At 38.7% G+C, this 17,366-nt stretch overlaps 2 protein-coding genes across 2 annotated transcripts; both read right to left on the bottom strand.

The window, feature by feature from the left end:
* Positions 1-250: 250 nt before the first annotated feature.
* On the bottom strand, positions 251-17,010 carry LOC146472981 (sodium- and chloride-dependent glycine transporter 2-like). Its single transcript, XM_085118731.1, has 15 exons — positions 16,640-17,010; positions 13,078-13,212; positions 12,036-12,186; positions 10,236-10,328; positions 9,136-9,268; positions 8,504-8,638; positions 6,835-6,938; positions 6,070-6,194; positions 5,320-5,432; positions 4,487-4,618; positions 3,782-3,881; positions 2,943-3,043; positions 2,282-2,452; positions 1,821-1,925; positions 251-903 (listed from the first exon to the last, which is right to left on the bottom strand). Exons 1-14 carry the CDS (start codon positions 16,878-16,880, stop codon positions 1,833-1,835), a joined length of 1,827 nt encoding a protein of 608 aa, XP_084974857.1. The 5' UTR covers positions 16,881-17,010; the 3' UTR covers positions 251-903; positions 1,821-1,832.
* LOC146472982 (uncharacterized) lies at positions 11,248-12,025 on the bottom strand (the record flags this gene model as incomplete). The annotated part of the gene is made up of 1 exon (XM_085118863.1): positions 11,248-12,025. A coding segment is annotated over one exon (669 nt), but the record flags the coding sequence as incomplete, so codon positions are not given.
* Positions 17,011-17,366: the final 356 nt, after the last annotated feature.

The raw sequence follows: 17,366 nt of genomic DNA, 5'->3' as shown, positions 1-17,366 counted from the left end.
AGAATTCATTAAATTCAAAGTGACGAAGAGTATGGAGCACTCGTACGAACCCGTACGAAAGGCGTGAATGCATTGCCAGCAAAGTGTCGTTTTGATACCTGGAGCTGCACTACTTGGGATTGACTGAATGAATATTGCCGGCGATTGTGTTGGATTGTGTTGCAGGAACCGCAGCGGCAAGTGAGGACCAGGCTTTAGCGAGCTCGTAAATTTGATCATTAGATAGTTTTACGTCAATAAATAAACAATATGACGCTGTCGGAACCGACATGTTTTTTTATTCAAACTTAAAAGTAATCTCAGTTAAAACGCATGAGCAAGCAAATCATAAATATGCAAAAATGCGGAGATATATTACCAACCTTACGATCAGATAACATAGCTTAACTCTTAATATTATCTTCATCATTGGTTGTTATCTTCAAAATCATTTAATAATTGTTTTTAAGTGCACGCCTCCCCCTCCCCCTCTCAAGTTGTCTGAAACCACAAAATATGTTTACAAAATGTGTACAGTCACCGACAGATAGGTTTTCATTCAATCTTTTCGCATTAACTGGATTGCTTCCACTATTTGCATGCAAAAGTTTTCCTTTATTACATCAATCACAGACTAATTTATGTTACACTTACTAACTTGAATTCTCATGCTTAAACCTTTTCATTTCCAACAACTCGGCTCAAGAACAAAATTGACAGTCTCTACCATTTTGCTTGCAAAGACACTGAGAAACAACGAATGCCTCACGAAAGAACTTCCTGAAACACTTTTATCTGAATAGTAACTGAATAGATGGGATTTCAAGGACTCAAAAGATCGAATCATTGCCTATAAACACTCTGGTGAAATGCGATGGCTTAAGCAGTTTAGTTACAGGACTGATCGAGGCCAGCTGCTGTATCCTGAAAAAAAAAAAAAAAAAAAAAAAAAAAAAAAAGTAGAATGAGACCTGAGTAAAACCATTAAAGGCATCTACAAAGAGATGAACATCGCTATAAGCCTGTAGTGGGATAAAACATGACTGAAGATACATGTAAGCTTCACGATATCTCTGAGTCCCAAAGGCGGCTTTTTTGGACGACTTTACAACTGCAAAATGTTTGCTGTAGAGCCGGGATAAAAATTCTGGTTCTGGCTAAATGGAGCCCTGAAGTAAAGATATGGAGCCCTCGAAATCTGAGTTTCCTGTCTTGGAGCCCAGAGCCTAGTTTTTCAAAGCCCGATTAAACTAATCCTGGATCAGTTAACGTCAACTATAACTAATCATTGGAGACACTTCAAAAAGGTTTTTGCCTCTACCTTTTGACTTAGACTTTTGTTTCTACTAGCTTAAAATTAGCTTTAAACAACTTTTTTTAATAAGCGAGATGAAAACCTAGGTTGATTTTTAATCATGCAACAATCAGCTTTCGAACAAATACTTTGGGACCATAACAGCTCTAACCTTCATAACTGAAACCAGGAAATTTTCAATGAAGAATTCTAACGGAACAATAACTAATTTATCGCCTCTGCAGACAGTACAATAATTATTTAACGCAGTTGAAAATAAAGGACCAAACGAAGAGCAAAATATTTTGATTATTCTAGGATCAGAAGAGATCTAATCAGTACCCAAAAATAAACTCAATCCTTTCCAATATTTTAGAGTACTCTCTAGCTGGTATACTTTATTTGTCTTTTATAATAGGACTACACATTTTTAAGCTTTAAACGTACGGGTCTAAACTGAATGGTAATGGAAGGTTTTAATGGTAAGACCTCCAAAAAAGCTAAAATCAAATGAGGTATAGTGTAATCCAGTTGAAGTTAATATTACCTGAGAACTCGTTTATTTAATGTCCAACTTCTTGCGGATGATTCCTTCTTTTGTCTCAACCTCGTTGAACGCATGAACGTCAGGAAGTAACAATGATCTTAACCTCTGCAAATTGGTTATGCAAATGGGGAACGTAATGAGAAGATAAGCACTTTGGAAAAATTGAAATCATGCAGGTATTGTAAAAAAAGAGTCGATGGCCTTCCTATAAACCTTTCTGCTTATGCAAAATAAACAAGAAATCTGGAAAATTAAGCCTAAAACTTGGAGAACTTTGATTTCTTCTCCTTGGGTAGAACAGAGGGAAACAGCTTATCTCAGTTAACTGTGAACCGCGATTATAATTAGACACTGAGGCGTTTGCTTAGTTCTCTTTTTAAACCGACGAAGGCAGAAGATAACTTTGAGTTTAACGTTTTTTCAGGTCAGAACCCGACACGTTTAAGATTGTATTAGATTACCTCAGTCACTGAAGTTCCTGTGGAATAGTAGTACTGAATAATTGCAAATATTGGAACCATTATCATAGAAGCAATTGCAAGAACCCAACCGAAGAATTCGGCCCATCCAGGGTAAGGCTTTGCGTCGTAGCTAATGCCGGCCCACTGAGCCAAGCTTGCCAGGATAATAACCTTCAGGAAAAAATAAAGACCTTGATAAATATATAACGTACTACACTGATTTTGAGATGCTATGCTGGCAACATTTCTTTCTTCAAGGTTCTCGTTGGTGTTACAAAATTATGGCGTTAAGCGTTATCTTGTCTTGACCCGTTGACCGGGATGTGAAGAAGAAGAATAACAACAAGAAGATTAGAAGAAGAAGAAAAAGAAGAAGAAGAAGAAGAAGAAGAAGAAGAAGAAGAAGAAGAAGAAGAAGAAGAAGAAGAAGAAGAAGAAGAAGAAGAAGAAGAAGAAGAAGAAGAAGAAGAAGAAGAAGAAGAAGAAGAAGAAGAAGAAGAAGAAGAAGAACATCAACATCAACAACAACAACAACAACAACAACAACAAAAACAACTGAAGAAGAAGAACAAGAACAAGAAGAGAAAATTAATGTAAACTGTCGTTAACACCATTGCTTATAATAAATGATATTTAGGTTTAAGAAAACAAAAAACCGTACCAGAGTAGCGATTGGTGATATGTATTTCCAACAGATGAGGAAAAACATATTGGGACGTTTGCCAATCATCTTTTCAATCATTTCTGCAAGTGTTTCTGTACCTAAAACGATAAGAAAACGAAAAAAAATATCATGAATGAGGAGTGCACTGTAACTGCTGTGGCCTCACATGCAACTAAGGTAAACATAACATGGGCTTCGGCTATTAACTTGGCTCGACGCCCAAAGACTTGCACATATGATATTGCATAGTTAGCCGCTGACAAATGAACGAACACAAAAAACAAACAAACACAAAGTAAAAAGTAAAGAAAGAAACAAACAAACAAACGAAAACCTAGGATAGAAAGGAAAAATATTGCGTTCATTTCAAATTAATCAAAAAAAGTATAAAAGGAAAAGTTTTTACCTTTCGTTTAAGGTAAATTTGAGGAAGGTGCAGCTAAAGATTTTTCAAGCACACGATATTCGAGACCCATTTTGTATTTCGGAAATTCCAAACACCGCTTGTGAGGAATTTTTAGTAATCATTGTAGTATTGATATGCCTGAATGTGGCCAATTGAACGCACCCCAGGCAAAATATTAATCAAAGTTCTGTTGGATCGATGAAGACTTCAGTGAGAAGAAACTGTCTTACACTTAGCACGCGTGAGCATGTGAGCCGGAGAACAGAACAGTGGAGGAAAGGGAGCTTATATCACGTCAAATCTGAAAGGCTAAACTAGCAACAACAACAACAACAACAACAAACAAATACAAACGACAAACACAACAACAATAACAGTTCTTACCAAAAGAATAAAATAACTATAATTCATTGACTGTTCGCCAACTTACCAACTCCCCAGCCAATGACGGCTGCTTCACAAAATCCAATAAAAAGCAGTGAGATGCCACCAGACTGAATGTCGAACAGGTTAAACACGTACATACCACCCTGATAGATAGAAGACACAACTATAACAGCATGTTTGTGACAGGAGCACCGTTTATGGGGAGTCGTTACCCTGTTCGCTTCTGTCAGTATAGATTACTATACCATTTGTTCATTCCTGCAAAGTTCTATATGAAATAATATCTTGGGAATGTGAAAACCCCGGAAGGGGAAGGGGGGGGGGGGGGGTTAAGCATGGGGATCTCTTTCTCGACTTACACAATTTCACAGTTTCCCAATTTCTAGTCTTCAAGCGGTTTATTTTTTATTATATGTAACCCTTTTGGAACGTAACTTTGAGTTTTTATTGATGCAACGATTAAACAGTAAACGGAAACAAGAGATCGGTGCAGACACCTAACAATCAGTATCATACGCAAAACGACTGCATTAAAAGGCACTTATTAGTTTGCTTTATCAGTTTCCGAACTAACCTGTCCTTACTTAGAAGCCGGCATCATCGTCTGAATAATTGAAACTAAAACGTCCTTTCGTGACAAAACGAGGGATTTTTGTTGGAGTTACCCAACGTCTGCAATCCGAGGCTTACATGTAGGGGACCAAAAGGAACGTTTTAGTTCACACAGTAACAAAAGATAGGTACCTACCTGAGCGCACATTGGGATAGCTAACAGGAACATCAGAACGCAGACACCGATCAGAAAAAATGGCTTGTAACGTCGGAGGTATTTGGGATACTCATCTGAAAGTCCTGTAACGACACACTCCACCATAGCGAACTGTAAATGATATTGCAAGATCGAGAGAATAAGGTAGCGAGTTAAAACCACATTTATACTCATTATTAAGTTAAGAACTTTAAAAATCTCCCACGTGTACGATTAAATCAATGAAAGGTAATCAGATATAACCTTTTCTATATTTATACTTTGAGTTTCAATCATCCATGTTGGTTTATATTTTGCTACCTTAAGTGCAAATAAGGTAACAAACAACCAATCGATGGAAAATAATAATGAGTAAACATAAAATAGCATAACTAAGAAGTCAAACGTTAAATGTAGAATTAAATAAGACACTTTCTTACTAGTGTACTATACAAAGAGTCATTTTAACAGTGAACATAAGTGGTACAATGTGGGACCCTGCGGTGGACTAACATCTCATCCTGGCGGTGAGTTGCAGTACTCCCACTTGCTTCATGCTACAGGCTGAGATACTGAGTTAAATGCTCCGGCCGTGTGGGTCACTTAGCCTCCTAGTGTGAGTTAACATAACAGATAAAATACCTGAATGTATGCAGGTGGCTACATTTACGCTAGAGAAATAGTGACCAAACGGGCCCAAGGATTTCAAAACTGGATATATTTTGGGGTTAGTGTAGTTTGCACGCGACGGTTCACGCCGAACTGCCGTCACAATTTCTCTTTTCTACGAATGCTAATGTTTTCAAAGTCACAGTACAGTTAATATTAATTACCTGACTGTCCAAGCCAAGGGTCAGAAGCATGAAAAAGAAAAGAATGGCCCACATGGTGCTGATAGGCATCTGAGCAATGGCTTCTGGGTAGCCCACAAAGGCAAGTCCAGGACCTAAGAACAGATTCACAGTTGTGCTGTTAGCAAAAGTTATTTTCCGTTGCGTGGTCTTTGTCAGAAAGGAAATGGGTAAATGATTGTTTATTAACGCAAGTGGAGGTGGAGTGCGGAACAAAGTAGAATACGGTAATACTTACCGTATTTGTCTCATGCTACGGAAAGCGGGTTAGCCTATGACCATTTGTAGGCCTGTGGCTCGACGGCGTTAACCCTTTGTTTTGTTTCCCTTAGTACATTTTTCCATCCAATTTCCTCTGATTGATTAAGGCTAGTGTTTAGACTCAGGGACACTTCTACAATTTCCATAGGGAGAGATTACACGATAGTTTTAATGCGATAAATTTAGATCGGTCATTTTGTATCAGAATAGTCGGCGTCATGTAATTCATTCCACCCTATTGCAAATTAGTTCATTTTATAAATAAACGATTCTGTTGTATCTTTCTCATATTATCTTTTAATAGGCATAGGCTAGACACTGTCAGAATAGGATTTCTGGTTTGCTGGACGTGCTGTTTCCTAATAAAACGGTGCAGGACCGCGAAAGAAGGCGCTGCATTTTCTTAGGCTGTTTGGCACTAATCCATCGTTGTTTTCCGGAGAACTAAAAGATATAATTGAATTCGCCTACCTGATGTAACGACTTCCCCGACTCCAACTTTAAGTGTCTTGGCCATAAATCCTAGAACACTGAACACCACAAATCCTGCGAAGAAACTTGTACCACAGTTGATGCAGCTCACCAATATGGCGTCCCTGTCGATGGAAAAAAGAAAAAAAAAAATTTAACCTGGGGCTCTCTTCTTGACTGTATTAATGCTATGATATTAATTAGAGGGTACACTCTTTATTTTCTTTCTCAATTATAGAGTTGTACATTTGATGTTTGCCTTGTATGCAGCGCAGAGCACCGGAGAGAGAGGTCTGAGAGAAGTGGCCTGGTGACGCGAGAAAGGCTTGCCTCGTCTTCATTCTGATTTAACGACTCACGTTTTAATTTTATAGAAAATGTTTAAAAAAACCCTGCATCGGCGGATACTTTCACATGAACTCTACCGTTCAACGGGTTAAAGGAAAGCTACTCGGCAGTCGTATTAATTTGTTCGCATGTTTTTCGTTGTTATGTTTCTGCTGGTGTCGTAACTCTCCCTTCTCCGAACAACACATTCGACAAGCAATCCTTGATCTTGTCTTAACCCATTTTCTCACTCAGTCAAAAACCTTGCGTCGTACAACATATTACGGTGTAACATTCGACTAATAACAACCTTTCCACATAGCGCACGTTGTTTTTCTGTGACTTAAAAGTTAAGTACAGGATTTTTCTTAAATTTTTATTTTGGTACGATTCCTTTACCCAATAAACCCCAATAAGTCCACAAGAAAGCAAACATACCGTTCGCAGTTGTTGTTAAACTTGTTATAGCTGCCAAAGGTGATCAACGATCCAAACCCTACTCCAAGAGAGTAAAAGATTTGCGAAGCTGCTCGAACCCAAACCTAAAAACAAACTGATGTTAGAAGTGAACAAAAAAGGTATCCTATGGGTGGTAAACACGAAGAAGATTCGTTAATCGATTTTACATCGGAAATTCGCTTGGTTGCGTTTTTGGGTGTGCTTTGCCAACATCAGAACCTGGAAACAAGGCGCACATCACTCTCACCCATGATACCTTCGCCAAGCCACTGGAGCCTCCAGTGGGAAAGCTCGGAAGAGGGGGGATGGGGGGGGGGGGGGGGGTAAGGTGGGTGTGTACGTGGCATTCTAGCTGGTTTGTAGATTCTTCAATCAAACTGGAATCATTTGCACACATGCAAACACAGAGGGTTCTTGTTTGCTTTGCAAGTAGCGAGCAATTTGAAAACTTTCCGCTAGCAAAAAATTTGGCCAGTTACCGTTGAACTTCCGGCCGGAAATTTTCAAATGCGACGCTCTTTGTGGATTAAGGTGGCCGAACACAGTTTCCACTCGCTTTACAGATTCTGTTAGTGTGCTATTAAGCGCGCGCTAGGGTTGTGGTACGTAAATACGGCGGTCGATAAAGTGATCCCTCAATTTTCTTTCCGAGCAAAAAAGTCATTCACCTAGACCTTTTGCATGCTTTTCAACTTTGCCATGAAACCCAATTAAAGCCACGCATGCGCATTTGACCAAAAAATTGCGACTGGTTGTTTTCGTGGAAATGAATTGTTTTCTAAGGAACCGCTCATTAGAATTTCGTAAAATTTGGCATGAAAATAGTTCCCTAAAAGCGTAACTCGCCTACAAAGAGAAACCTAAATCTAACAGAGGGTATCTTCACAAAACATCAAAATGCAAAATCAATATTTACAGGAGATCTGTCTGTTAAAATTACATGAAAATAGTGCAACTGTGTCAGTGTTTTGTGAGTTTATCTGGATACAGAAAATGGAAAAAAACTAATGAGTACATTTTCTAAAAATAAAGGAAACCTACAATATATGGACGTTTAATAGTTCGCTGCGTTGCCATGGAAACGGTACTTAGCGCGACAAGACGTACAAAAATCCATTCTTTCTTAGTTAGTCTTACACCATACCAATTTTGGGCGCCCAGAAGTACATAGTTTCCAAATAACGTCTCCTAACACCTGTACACTAAAAAACTGTATTCGGCCACCTTAATGTCATGAAACATACTCCGCTGACTCCTCAGACTGTAGCATCTTCCGCATTCTTGTGCTCTGACATCTGAACTTCATGATGAGATAGAAGTTCAAATGAATTTATTTCCGGGAACCAAAAACACGATTTGCAATATTTCATGAGAATCCGAGCAAGGCTCGTTCGCTATTCCACTAAAGAAAACCCTCACGTAGAACAATAATTGCTCGATTCACAAATTAGATTACTGAAAATTGAGTGGCATCAAACAAAATCTCGATCAATTTCTAAAATAATCTAGGGCAACAGTTTAAAGTTGACTTTTTTTCCGGCGTAACCATTTTACAGACAAACGAAAATCGCTGTAACTTACAACAAGAAATTGTTGGTTCTACATTGTATAAGCACAGTAGCTATTAGATTGCAAAATTTGACCATACCCTTGGATCCTTTAGCTTTGCGATATCTGGCTTGAGGTAGAATATCACTCCATCTAAAGATCCATCGAGTGTCGCTCCACGAATCATGAGGATGAAAAGCACCACGTAAGGGAAGGTGGCAGTAAAGTACACAACCTGCAAACAAAGGTGGTACATTACGAAATCTGAATTAGACATGCAAGTAGAGTTGTGAAGCCCTATTGATATCTTAGAGCAGTCATTCTATTTACAGGGACCATGCGTCGTGGCTGTTTAAATGCTTTTTGGTCAAATAAAACGAAATGCATAGAATGACATCGGAACATCAGGAAGAAGATATCAAGTGATTTTTTAAAAGAGACAAGACACGATATAAATCGATTTTTACAAGATAGAGCTAAGAAGAACATGAAAAAAAAAAATGTAATGTTTATCATTCGAGCTTCTTTCTCCCCCTGTTCTTCCACTACCGTCAGTAACTATAAAACAGCAAGAGGTTTTTGCCGCTTGAAATACAGACCTATGAAGATACTGTTTTGGTTTGACATGAAACGTGGAAAAGACAATGGAAAACTAGTTCAAACGAACGAAATTGAGAAAACTTGGCATTGAACTTTAAAGCCGCCTTAACTGTATTTTACATCTCAACTTACTTTTCCTGAGGAAGCCACACCTTTGATAAGACACAAGTAAACAATAATCCAAGAAAGTATCAAGCAAAGGACAATTTGCCAGCTCACGTCACCCATGTTATCTATACCTTCGGATATTTGTAGTATGTGATGGCTGAGAAAAAAAGAAAGAAGACGTTTCTGACCTTCTCTTGATCTTAATATCATTTTTTTAATATTAGAAATTGGTTTGAGTGCAAACAAAGCCTTTAAGCTCTTTGAAAGTGGATCACATCATTGATTGCAGGCCGAAATCCAGGAAAGGGGAGAAGGGTATTCCCTCTAATGGACTACCGGGGAGACTACGCCCGAAAGGGGTACCTTTTTCAGGCTGGAGGCATATGGAAGGATAGGGGTTTCACGAGCCGAAGTATAGAAAATGGTATGAAAAACTGTCATTTGGGTGTTTCAAAGAGCCTTCAAAATGAAAGGGTTTCTGTTAAAATGGAATCGGAGCCTCCCCTTATAAAACAATGTTTGAGTATCTCCCCCCACCCTATCCCCCCGCTCCCCCGGGCTCGAAATGACTCGAAACCAGAAATGTATACGGGGTAAATTTTAAAGGGGCACTGTTACGAAAATTTTGCTGTATGTTGGTCAAAACTGCCCAAATATTTAACAAAGAAATTGAACCTCTTCTCTTATTTGAAGTTGCTCTTAGAACACCGGGAGGAGAATGTGATCAGTTTTTAGCGAATTCCCCAGACCAATTTTTTCACGTTGTAATCCATTTTCCATCCCAGCTATCTTCAGTCAAAGATGATTGGTACTAATTTCTTTGCACTAGTAGCGTTACTGTTCACAAAACTGGACCATTATTTCAATGTTCCTATCAATACAGATAAGATTTTTGGCCACTGATTCAAACTGACACTAAAAAACGGTGACACTGCCCCTTTAAGAACGTGTACATGCGCTCAAGTAGGAGTCATTATTTCGTGGCAGTCAGTTGTGATTAGATCTTAAGAAGACCGTTTCGTTGGCGAACAGATAAAACATCCATGATGTATTGACTACAGACGTTATTGCATCCTGAGCCATATGGCATTGACAGGAACGCCTAAAACAAACCAATCACCTACTCGAAAAATTCTTCTGACGGGGAAGTACTCTTGCAATTAGCAGCATAGCCAAGTGCGGTACAATTCATTGCCGTTTGGTTGACCCGTGTTTCACTATAAGGAAAGAAAAAAGAAACGTAATAATGAGCGTAAGTACGTAATTCTAGTTTATGCATTTCTACTATGCAAAGACTAACAACACTGAACTCTGTAATGAATAACACTTAAGTTTTTGGAGCAGTTTATCGACCGGACGACAAAGTAGAAGCAGAGTAAAAGCATATCAAACGTTCGGTTGAAATTTTGGGTTGACACTAGGACACATTTTCGCTCCTTTTATGGTCACTTTTGTTGTTCAAAGGAAAGAGTCTTTATTGTTCGTAGGTTGGGATGACCGAAGGGTAGCCTGATCACCGACCGCGAAATTCAAATATCTTCGCAAGCGACTGTAGTGTTACGGAATGTTTTCTGACATTGAAGATTTGAAACCTAACGTCAGCGCACAGACGTGAACAGCAGAAATAACCAAGAGATCATGATTTTGTGTCAAGGGCTGTTTTCGCGTTCGTCAACAACATGAGTAAATGTATTTTTCATAATTATTTGAACCTTTTGAAATGTTCTGACTGCCACAATTACCGGCGTATCTTTGAGGCCGAATGTTTTTGTTCCCATTTCACGTAACAGGATTGGTCACTTATCAAAAACAAACAAACAAACAAACAAAGAAGAAGAAAAGAAGAAGAAGAAGAAGAAGAAGAAGAAGAAGAAGAAGAAGAAGAAGAAGAAGAAGAAGAAGAAGAAGAAGAAGAAGAAGAAGAAGAAGAAGAAGAAGAAGAAGAAGAAGAAGAAGAAGAAGAAGAAGAACAAGAGGAAAATAATACGAAAAAGCAAGGTTTGCCTGTCCCCGCCAGACTGTCCAATTCTTTTAGGACATTTTGCACTCAAATCATTGGTGAACGTCAGAAAACTGCATGCACTTATACTTGGAAAGCCGTTTTTTGCCTTGCATTTTACGTTTTACAAGTAATAATAATAAAAGTCTTTATTTCCTCACAAGATAAAAAATACATATCTAATGTCACAATTGAATATTTGAGTAAAAAGTACCTACATCTAAGTTATTTACAATTAAAATACGTTCATATAGCCAAATTGTATTTAAAAATTAGGCGATTAACGTAAGAGTTCTTGAATCTATCTGTATTAACTTTCGGATACTGACTTGTTTGATTCCTTAAATTGTAAGTCGATACTTTTTTCTTGGGTAATAGTCCCCTTAGAGGGTGTCGGTCTATGCCAAATACCTTACTAAATACTTTTCTATCCTGCTTTTCTAGAAGGTTCTTGATTGAAAAAGATTTAGATGTATATTTACGTTTGTAACATCTATCTAGTAAACACTGCATAGCTGTCAGCTCCGCCTCAGAAGCACCATACACCGGCAACCCATAAGTGATTCTAGGAAGCACAATACTTGAAAACAAGTGATCTAACTCCGCCTGAGAATAACCTTCCTTACGTAAGGATCTTAATATAAACAAGCACTTATTGGCCTTAATCAATTTTACATGCACATGACAATCAAATTGACAATCATCCTGTAATATTAACCCAAGGACAGAAAGTTGACAAGTTTGTGGAATGCCGAAAACTGGCGTAAACACATCTTTCGACAAAAAATTACGCTCTACAGGGGAAACTACAAACGGCAGGTTGGCATTTGCTGTTTGTGGCAGAAAAACTGAAAAGTTCGAGCTCTCTTTTGTGAACTCAAGTTCAGTGATATCAGTAGTGAATTCTCCAGAGGACAGTACTTACGCGCACAGTGGGGTGTTCCATTCGTTACCACAATGTTTCCAAGGCACGTCTTTTCTGAATGACTCAAACATGTACAGGAGACACCAGGCGATGATCAAGTTGTAATAAATCGACACCAGAAAAGAAACGACGATCATTCCAAATCCAATCCCTGAGAAAAAACAAACCTTTTAATCGTTCTGCAGACGGTTAAAAAATATTAGATTTTGTAGCTACAAATTTTCAAGCCAGCTTAAGCTGGCTATGAATATCAGCTGAAAAAAGCCGAATCTAAATCAGCGTTAAGTCTGATTTATACGCGCTAAAAGGCTCCGAACAACAGCCCAAAATTCGGCAGGGCACTTCCCTTTATATAACAGCAAGATTTTGAAAAATCTTTTAACTTTGTAATTAAAAGAAAAAACAACCACAAAAAAACAAAAACAAACAAAAACCAAAAAACAAACGAAACAAAACAAACAAAAACAACAACAACAACAACAACAACAAAACTGATAGGAACATTGTCCACTTTTGTCATTGCACCCCCGATGATCACAGACTTGCTTCGATTAATATTCTTCTAATTTTTGTCGACTTCTGGCTCATCTTACAGTGTATTGGGCAAATTCTCTACCATGGGGGATGTTTTTACCATAGTGACACGTCAAGCCAAATTTAAAGTAAAGAAACAAAGAAATAAATACGCAAAAGAAAAGCTATCCGATAAAATGTATTTTTAGTCTTGTTTAACGACCGACGCTTAACGGAAATGGTCACTTCAGTAAATCTCACCCACATTATCACTGAACCATTTACTTATTTGAGGGCCAAGGATTTTCATTTCAGTTTACTTCTATAGAGGTTGTCGGTTTGGCTCTAAACATTAACGGTGAGAGTCGAACGCAGACAATGCTAATCTATGTCAAAGTTCATCGGGCTGATAATAAGACCATCTTGAGTTTATTATTATTATTATTATCATCACACTTTAAATGTGCCCGAAAATACTAAAGAGATGATGCCAATAAGATTGCTAATTAGCTGCATCAATTCAGATTACCTCTTGCAATTGGACAGATAGCTGTCCAGGCTCCAACAGTTCCAAGACTGAGGTACTGGCCAATAGCCAGCTCCATGTAGAACAGAGGAATTCCGTTGATTGCAAGCATCACAAAGTAAGGTATGAGGAAGGTGGCTGCCAACAAAGAGAGACAATAATTGCCAAATTTATTGTATGAAAGTCAAAATAATATTTCACTGTATGCATCTTATAGAGGGCCACAAGGTCATTAGTTTTATCACTGTCACGCGCTACATGTACCTTCTTAAAATAAAATATATTGTATTGTATCTCAGGCAGACTAAATAATACATTATTTTACAAAGAGGAAATTTATCTCCATATGGGAGGGGTGCTCGGCTTGAAATTTAGGTTCGGGTGGTGTCGCCTCGTTCCTATGTTAGACCAAAATGATATGAACTTTAATCCCAAGTTCTGAAAGTCAGTCAATGAACTACCACAGACTTGAAAAGATATGATACCCTGTTTTGAATTAAAACAGCAGAAATAGTAAAAGTTTTAGGTGGGTAGTTTCGCTTTGCGATTTCCTTCAATCCATTTCCCCTTAACATCTATTACGACGAGACAGCTACAATAGCTGTCCCTTTCTTCAATTCTTGATGGTCAAAAGGGCGAATTCGAACTATTCATGCGAGGAATCGAAGCTTTCCGCTTCGACTGGTTCGCTCGCTCGAACTGTTCTGTGCTTTCCGATTGTTTCGTTTGGACTTTGGAGATCAGCACAAAAAATGTCATGAAAGAAAAGGCTCCCAATCCCTTAAACGAAGATTTCTACTGCAGGAGATACTAAGGGATATTTCTTGTCATAAATAATAAAATAGTAAATTAATGAACTTATTCAAGTGTCGAAGTATAAATTAGCACTGTAGCGCTAATTGGGGACACTATAAATCAGTGAGATAAATACACAAACCGAACATGTACATAATATTTGTTCAAAATCCCAGCTGGACGGAGGCAAACCAGTTGGCTATTTACAAAGCGTGGTCTTGGATTTGTAAACGGGGCTACCGTGAACCAAATCCAAGTGGTCAGAGCGGGACTTGAACCCGGGAACTCCGGATTACAAGTCGATCCGCCTTCTCCCAACCATTTGATACTAATCAAGACATGTCAAGGTGCATGATTTATTTTGTCTCTGCTTTGTAAGATCGAGAATAATCTATATCTGACCATCATAAAGATCATGGAAAAAAATCCCTAGTCAAGATGCCAAATGTATTCACATCTCATTACACTTGGCCTTTGAAGTGCATTGCGAAACTATCAAACAGATGACGTCTGAGCTAACAACATTCGCTAAGTAAAGTCACGTACAAGGCATACATAGCAGAGATTACGCAAAGATTTGTAGAGATCATGAATCATTTTCTTTAGAAACATTTTTAAGTGATGAAAAATATATGCAACCAACGCGGCTCGGAAGTCGAGCCTACACTTCGATAGGGACGTCTCGGTCGGCTGTGTTTATTTGTGAAACCTAGCCGATTTCTGGGGGCGGGTATGGGGCGTTCATCATGCACAATACTGATTGGACGAGCAATTAATGATCGTGAGCATGACAAAAATTAAAATAGCGAGTATCAGTTGGAATTAATGAAGATATTCTTAGCGCATTATCAAACGAGTAGTTACATTCAGTTAGTAGCGTTGGATTAAATAATTCTCTCCATCAAGTGATGGTTCCTTCTTCCGGTCAAATAACAGAAGTCAAGGGCTCCTGCCGGAAGTTGAAAAGAAGTAGCTCTCATTGCTGTTCAGCCTATGTACAGCAATATAAAGACTTAAATTTTATCAAGGTTGCACCGTCTTCTATCGCTTGTGTACCAAAAATAATATATAGACCTTTTCCCCTGCGAGTGAAGACGACTCGATTACGTAAGAAATCAGAAGTTGTGAGAAACCGATACCTCGCGCATGTCACTTGTGTTAGCTGACATTCTAGCCTTTGCGGTTGGAAAGAATTTACAATTACATGTTCTCAAAACCAAATCCGATATCCGTCGAGCCATAGCATCATATCTGAAACCGCGTGCCCGTTCAGAACGTGACCGAAATTTAAGGGGGTCAGTATGCGGATACGGAAATGTTCTTATTAAACGTTCAAATGTTACAAGTCTTAAAACTTATATTAGCATTTTGGTCCAAAATAAAACGTAAAATTACTGCAGCTGTTGTGTTTGTCGTTCTCATGGCTCAAAACTGCGTAATTTAACGACGATTGAAGGCATTTTTATTCAGTGAAAGAATTCTGATATGTTCATGCCGCACATAGGCTGCACTATTTAATCTTTTTTTGTTTTCCTGTGGGAAAACCCCTCCCTTAAGCAGCAATTTTAGCACGTTACTTGAAGGTATCTTTGTAATCCGCACGCTTTTGAGGTCTGCTCGCCGTATCTTTACCGCTACTTTCGTCTTGATTAATGTGTTTTATGGCAAATAACCGGACGATGAAAATGGAAAAATGGGTTTCTCGTGACCGTTTGCTGTACATGAAGTCTTCCTGCCTCCTATTTTTGTGAGTCATTCAAACCGATCAAATCACTAAAATTCACACTCTATTGAACCACAAGTTAAGAACGACAGAACACAGCGACTGTGATAAGTTTACGTTTATGCTGATCCTAAATGCTGATATTCTACCTTTAACAAACATTTCCTTATAGTTCAGAAACTGCAAAACGTCCGTAGGATTTATGTTAAGTGGGCTTTCGATCCTTTGTCAAGTCGAGCCGCAAGGTTAAGTTTCAACCTTCCTCTTTCCTCAGCAAGATTTACTGATTCCTACTTCTGCTCAGAAAGTGAACTGAGTTAGATATTATGCATGATTAAAAAAGAGCAAGATATCCAGGCAGGAGTGCCTTTCGAATTCAGGCGATTTGTTGTGGACGCTCGACGGTCATCCATTGTTGCCATATTGTTTTACTCCAATCCGATGATCACAGTCATACGCTAATGTCTACCAACAGCTGACCTCAAGTGTTAGATAAAGTAGAAATTTAAATCACATCACAGCCTATTTTACTCCACACACGTTTTAATCGAAGTGATTTATACTTTAGTTAGAAAGACCCCTGGTGCTTTCGTTATAGCTGAATTTGCTTGAATAATAATTGAACAACTGTTTATCTAAATTTAAATAATTTTAACGAAGCTGTGCAGTGTCTGAAGATACACGAAGCGTGACTTGCCATTTTATTACGTTTAGTAATGGCCAAAAGCAAGTTAAGGTATCTAGCCGAAACACGTTCAAATTAATAGTAGTCCTTTCCATCTGATTTACCCCCTAAAACCGACAGAAAATAAGATAAAGACTTGGATTCGGCTGTGCCTTTTCTAATCTGGCCTGATTGATTTGGAGGGTTTACAAAACAAAACATACGCAAATGAGAGGTCGGTTTCATTTGATGCCGAACTTTTACGGGTTTCACCTCCTGCGTTTTTCAATTAATCGCAGCAGCATGTTAGTGACAAGTTCAAATCGTGCATGGGTAGCGATTAGCGTCACAAACCGAATCGATTTGTTTTAGTTTTTCCTTACCTCCACCATTCTCGTAACACAAGTATGGAAACCTCCAGACGTTACCGAGTCCAACGGCATACCCAACGCACGACAGCATGAAGTCGAGTTTCTTCCCCCATTTTTCCCGGTCGTCTTCGATCACGACTCCTTCGCCCTCCTCAATGTTCATCTGTTCAACGAGAGCAGCGCGGCTATCCTCAGGTCTTCCAGTTTTTCCGTCGTCCATTCCAACGGCGCCGTTGATTTCCTTTTCGGTCATCCTCGAAGCGGAGCTGACCGATCGATTAGCGTGTGTCGCGGGCCTGTTTGTTTAATTCAGTAAAGCACCTTGGTGTCTGCTAAGTTAGATTCGTGACTCGCGTTCTTACGAATACCTTATCTCATTGAAGGTTTGGATCACGAGGTTATTCTCAAATTACCGATAAGTCACACAAATGAAAACATAATGCAAATGATGGACGTTCGCATCAATGGCCTGTCAATCAAACCTGCGTCGGTTACAATAAATTTTGCATATAACAGCGTCCAAGGATAAACAGTCTTCTCAGTGCTCTTGAAACCGGATAGGAAACACTTGATATTGCCTGTAACAAAATGGTGCCCTGAGAAAAAATGTGTTAGTGTCAATTGATTTATTTCGATAGGATCACTCTTTGGTGCTCTCAACTCTTAGGCCCTGTTTTCGTGTAGGAAGGAGGATCCTAGAACTAGGAGCGAAACACAATTTAGTTTGGTTTACATGCAG

This window comes from Pavona decussata, unplaced genomic scaffold (genome assembly GCF_977016875.1).
Source record: "Pavona decussata unplaced genomic scaffold, jaPavDecu1.1 SCAFFOLD_95, whole genome shotgun sequence".
Taxonomy (NCBI): domain Eukaryota; kingdom Metazoa; phylum Cnidaria; class Anthozoa; order Scleractinia; family Agariciidae; genus Pavona; species Pavona decussata.
This window is presented reverse-complemented; position numbering and strand designations above follow the sequence as displayed.

Coding starts and splice junctions, on each gene's coding strand:
- LOC146472981 (XM_085118731.1), bottom strand. CDS start 16,880: ATGACCGAAAAGGAAATCAACGGCGCCGTTGGAATGGACGACGGAAAA. Junction 13,213..16,639: donor GTGTTACGAGAATGGTGGAG/GTAAGGAAAAAC, acceptor CTTTGTTGGCAG/CCACCTTCCTCATACCTTAC. Junction 6,195..6,834: donor TTTAACAACAACTGCGAACG/GTATGTTTGCTT, acceptor TTCCATCGACAG/GGACGCCATATTGGTGAGCT.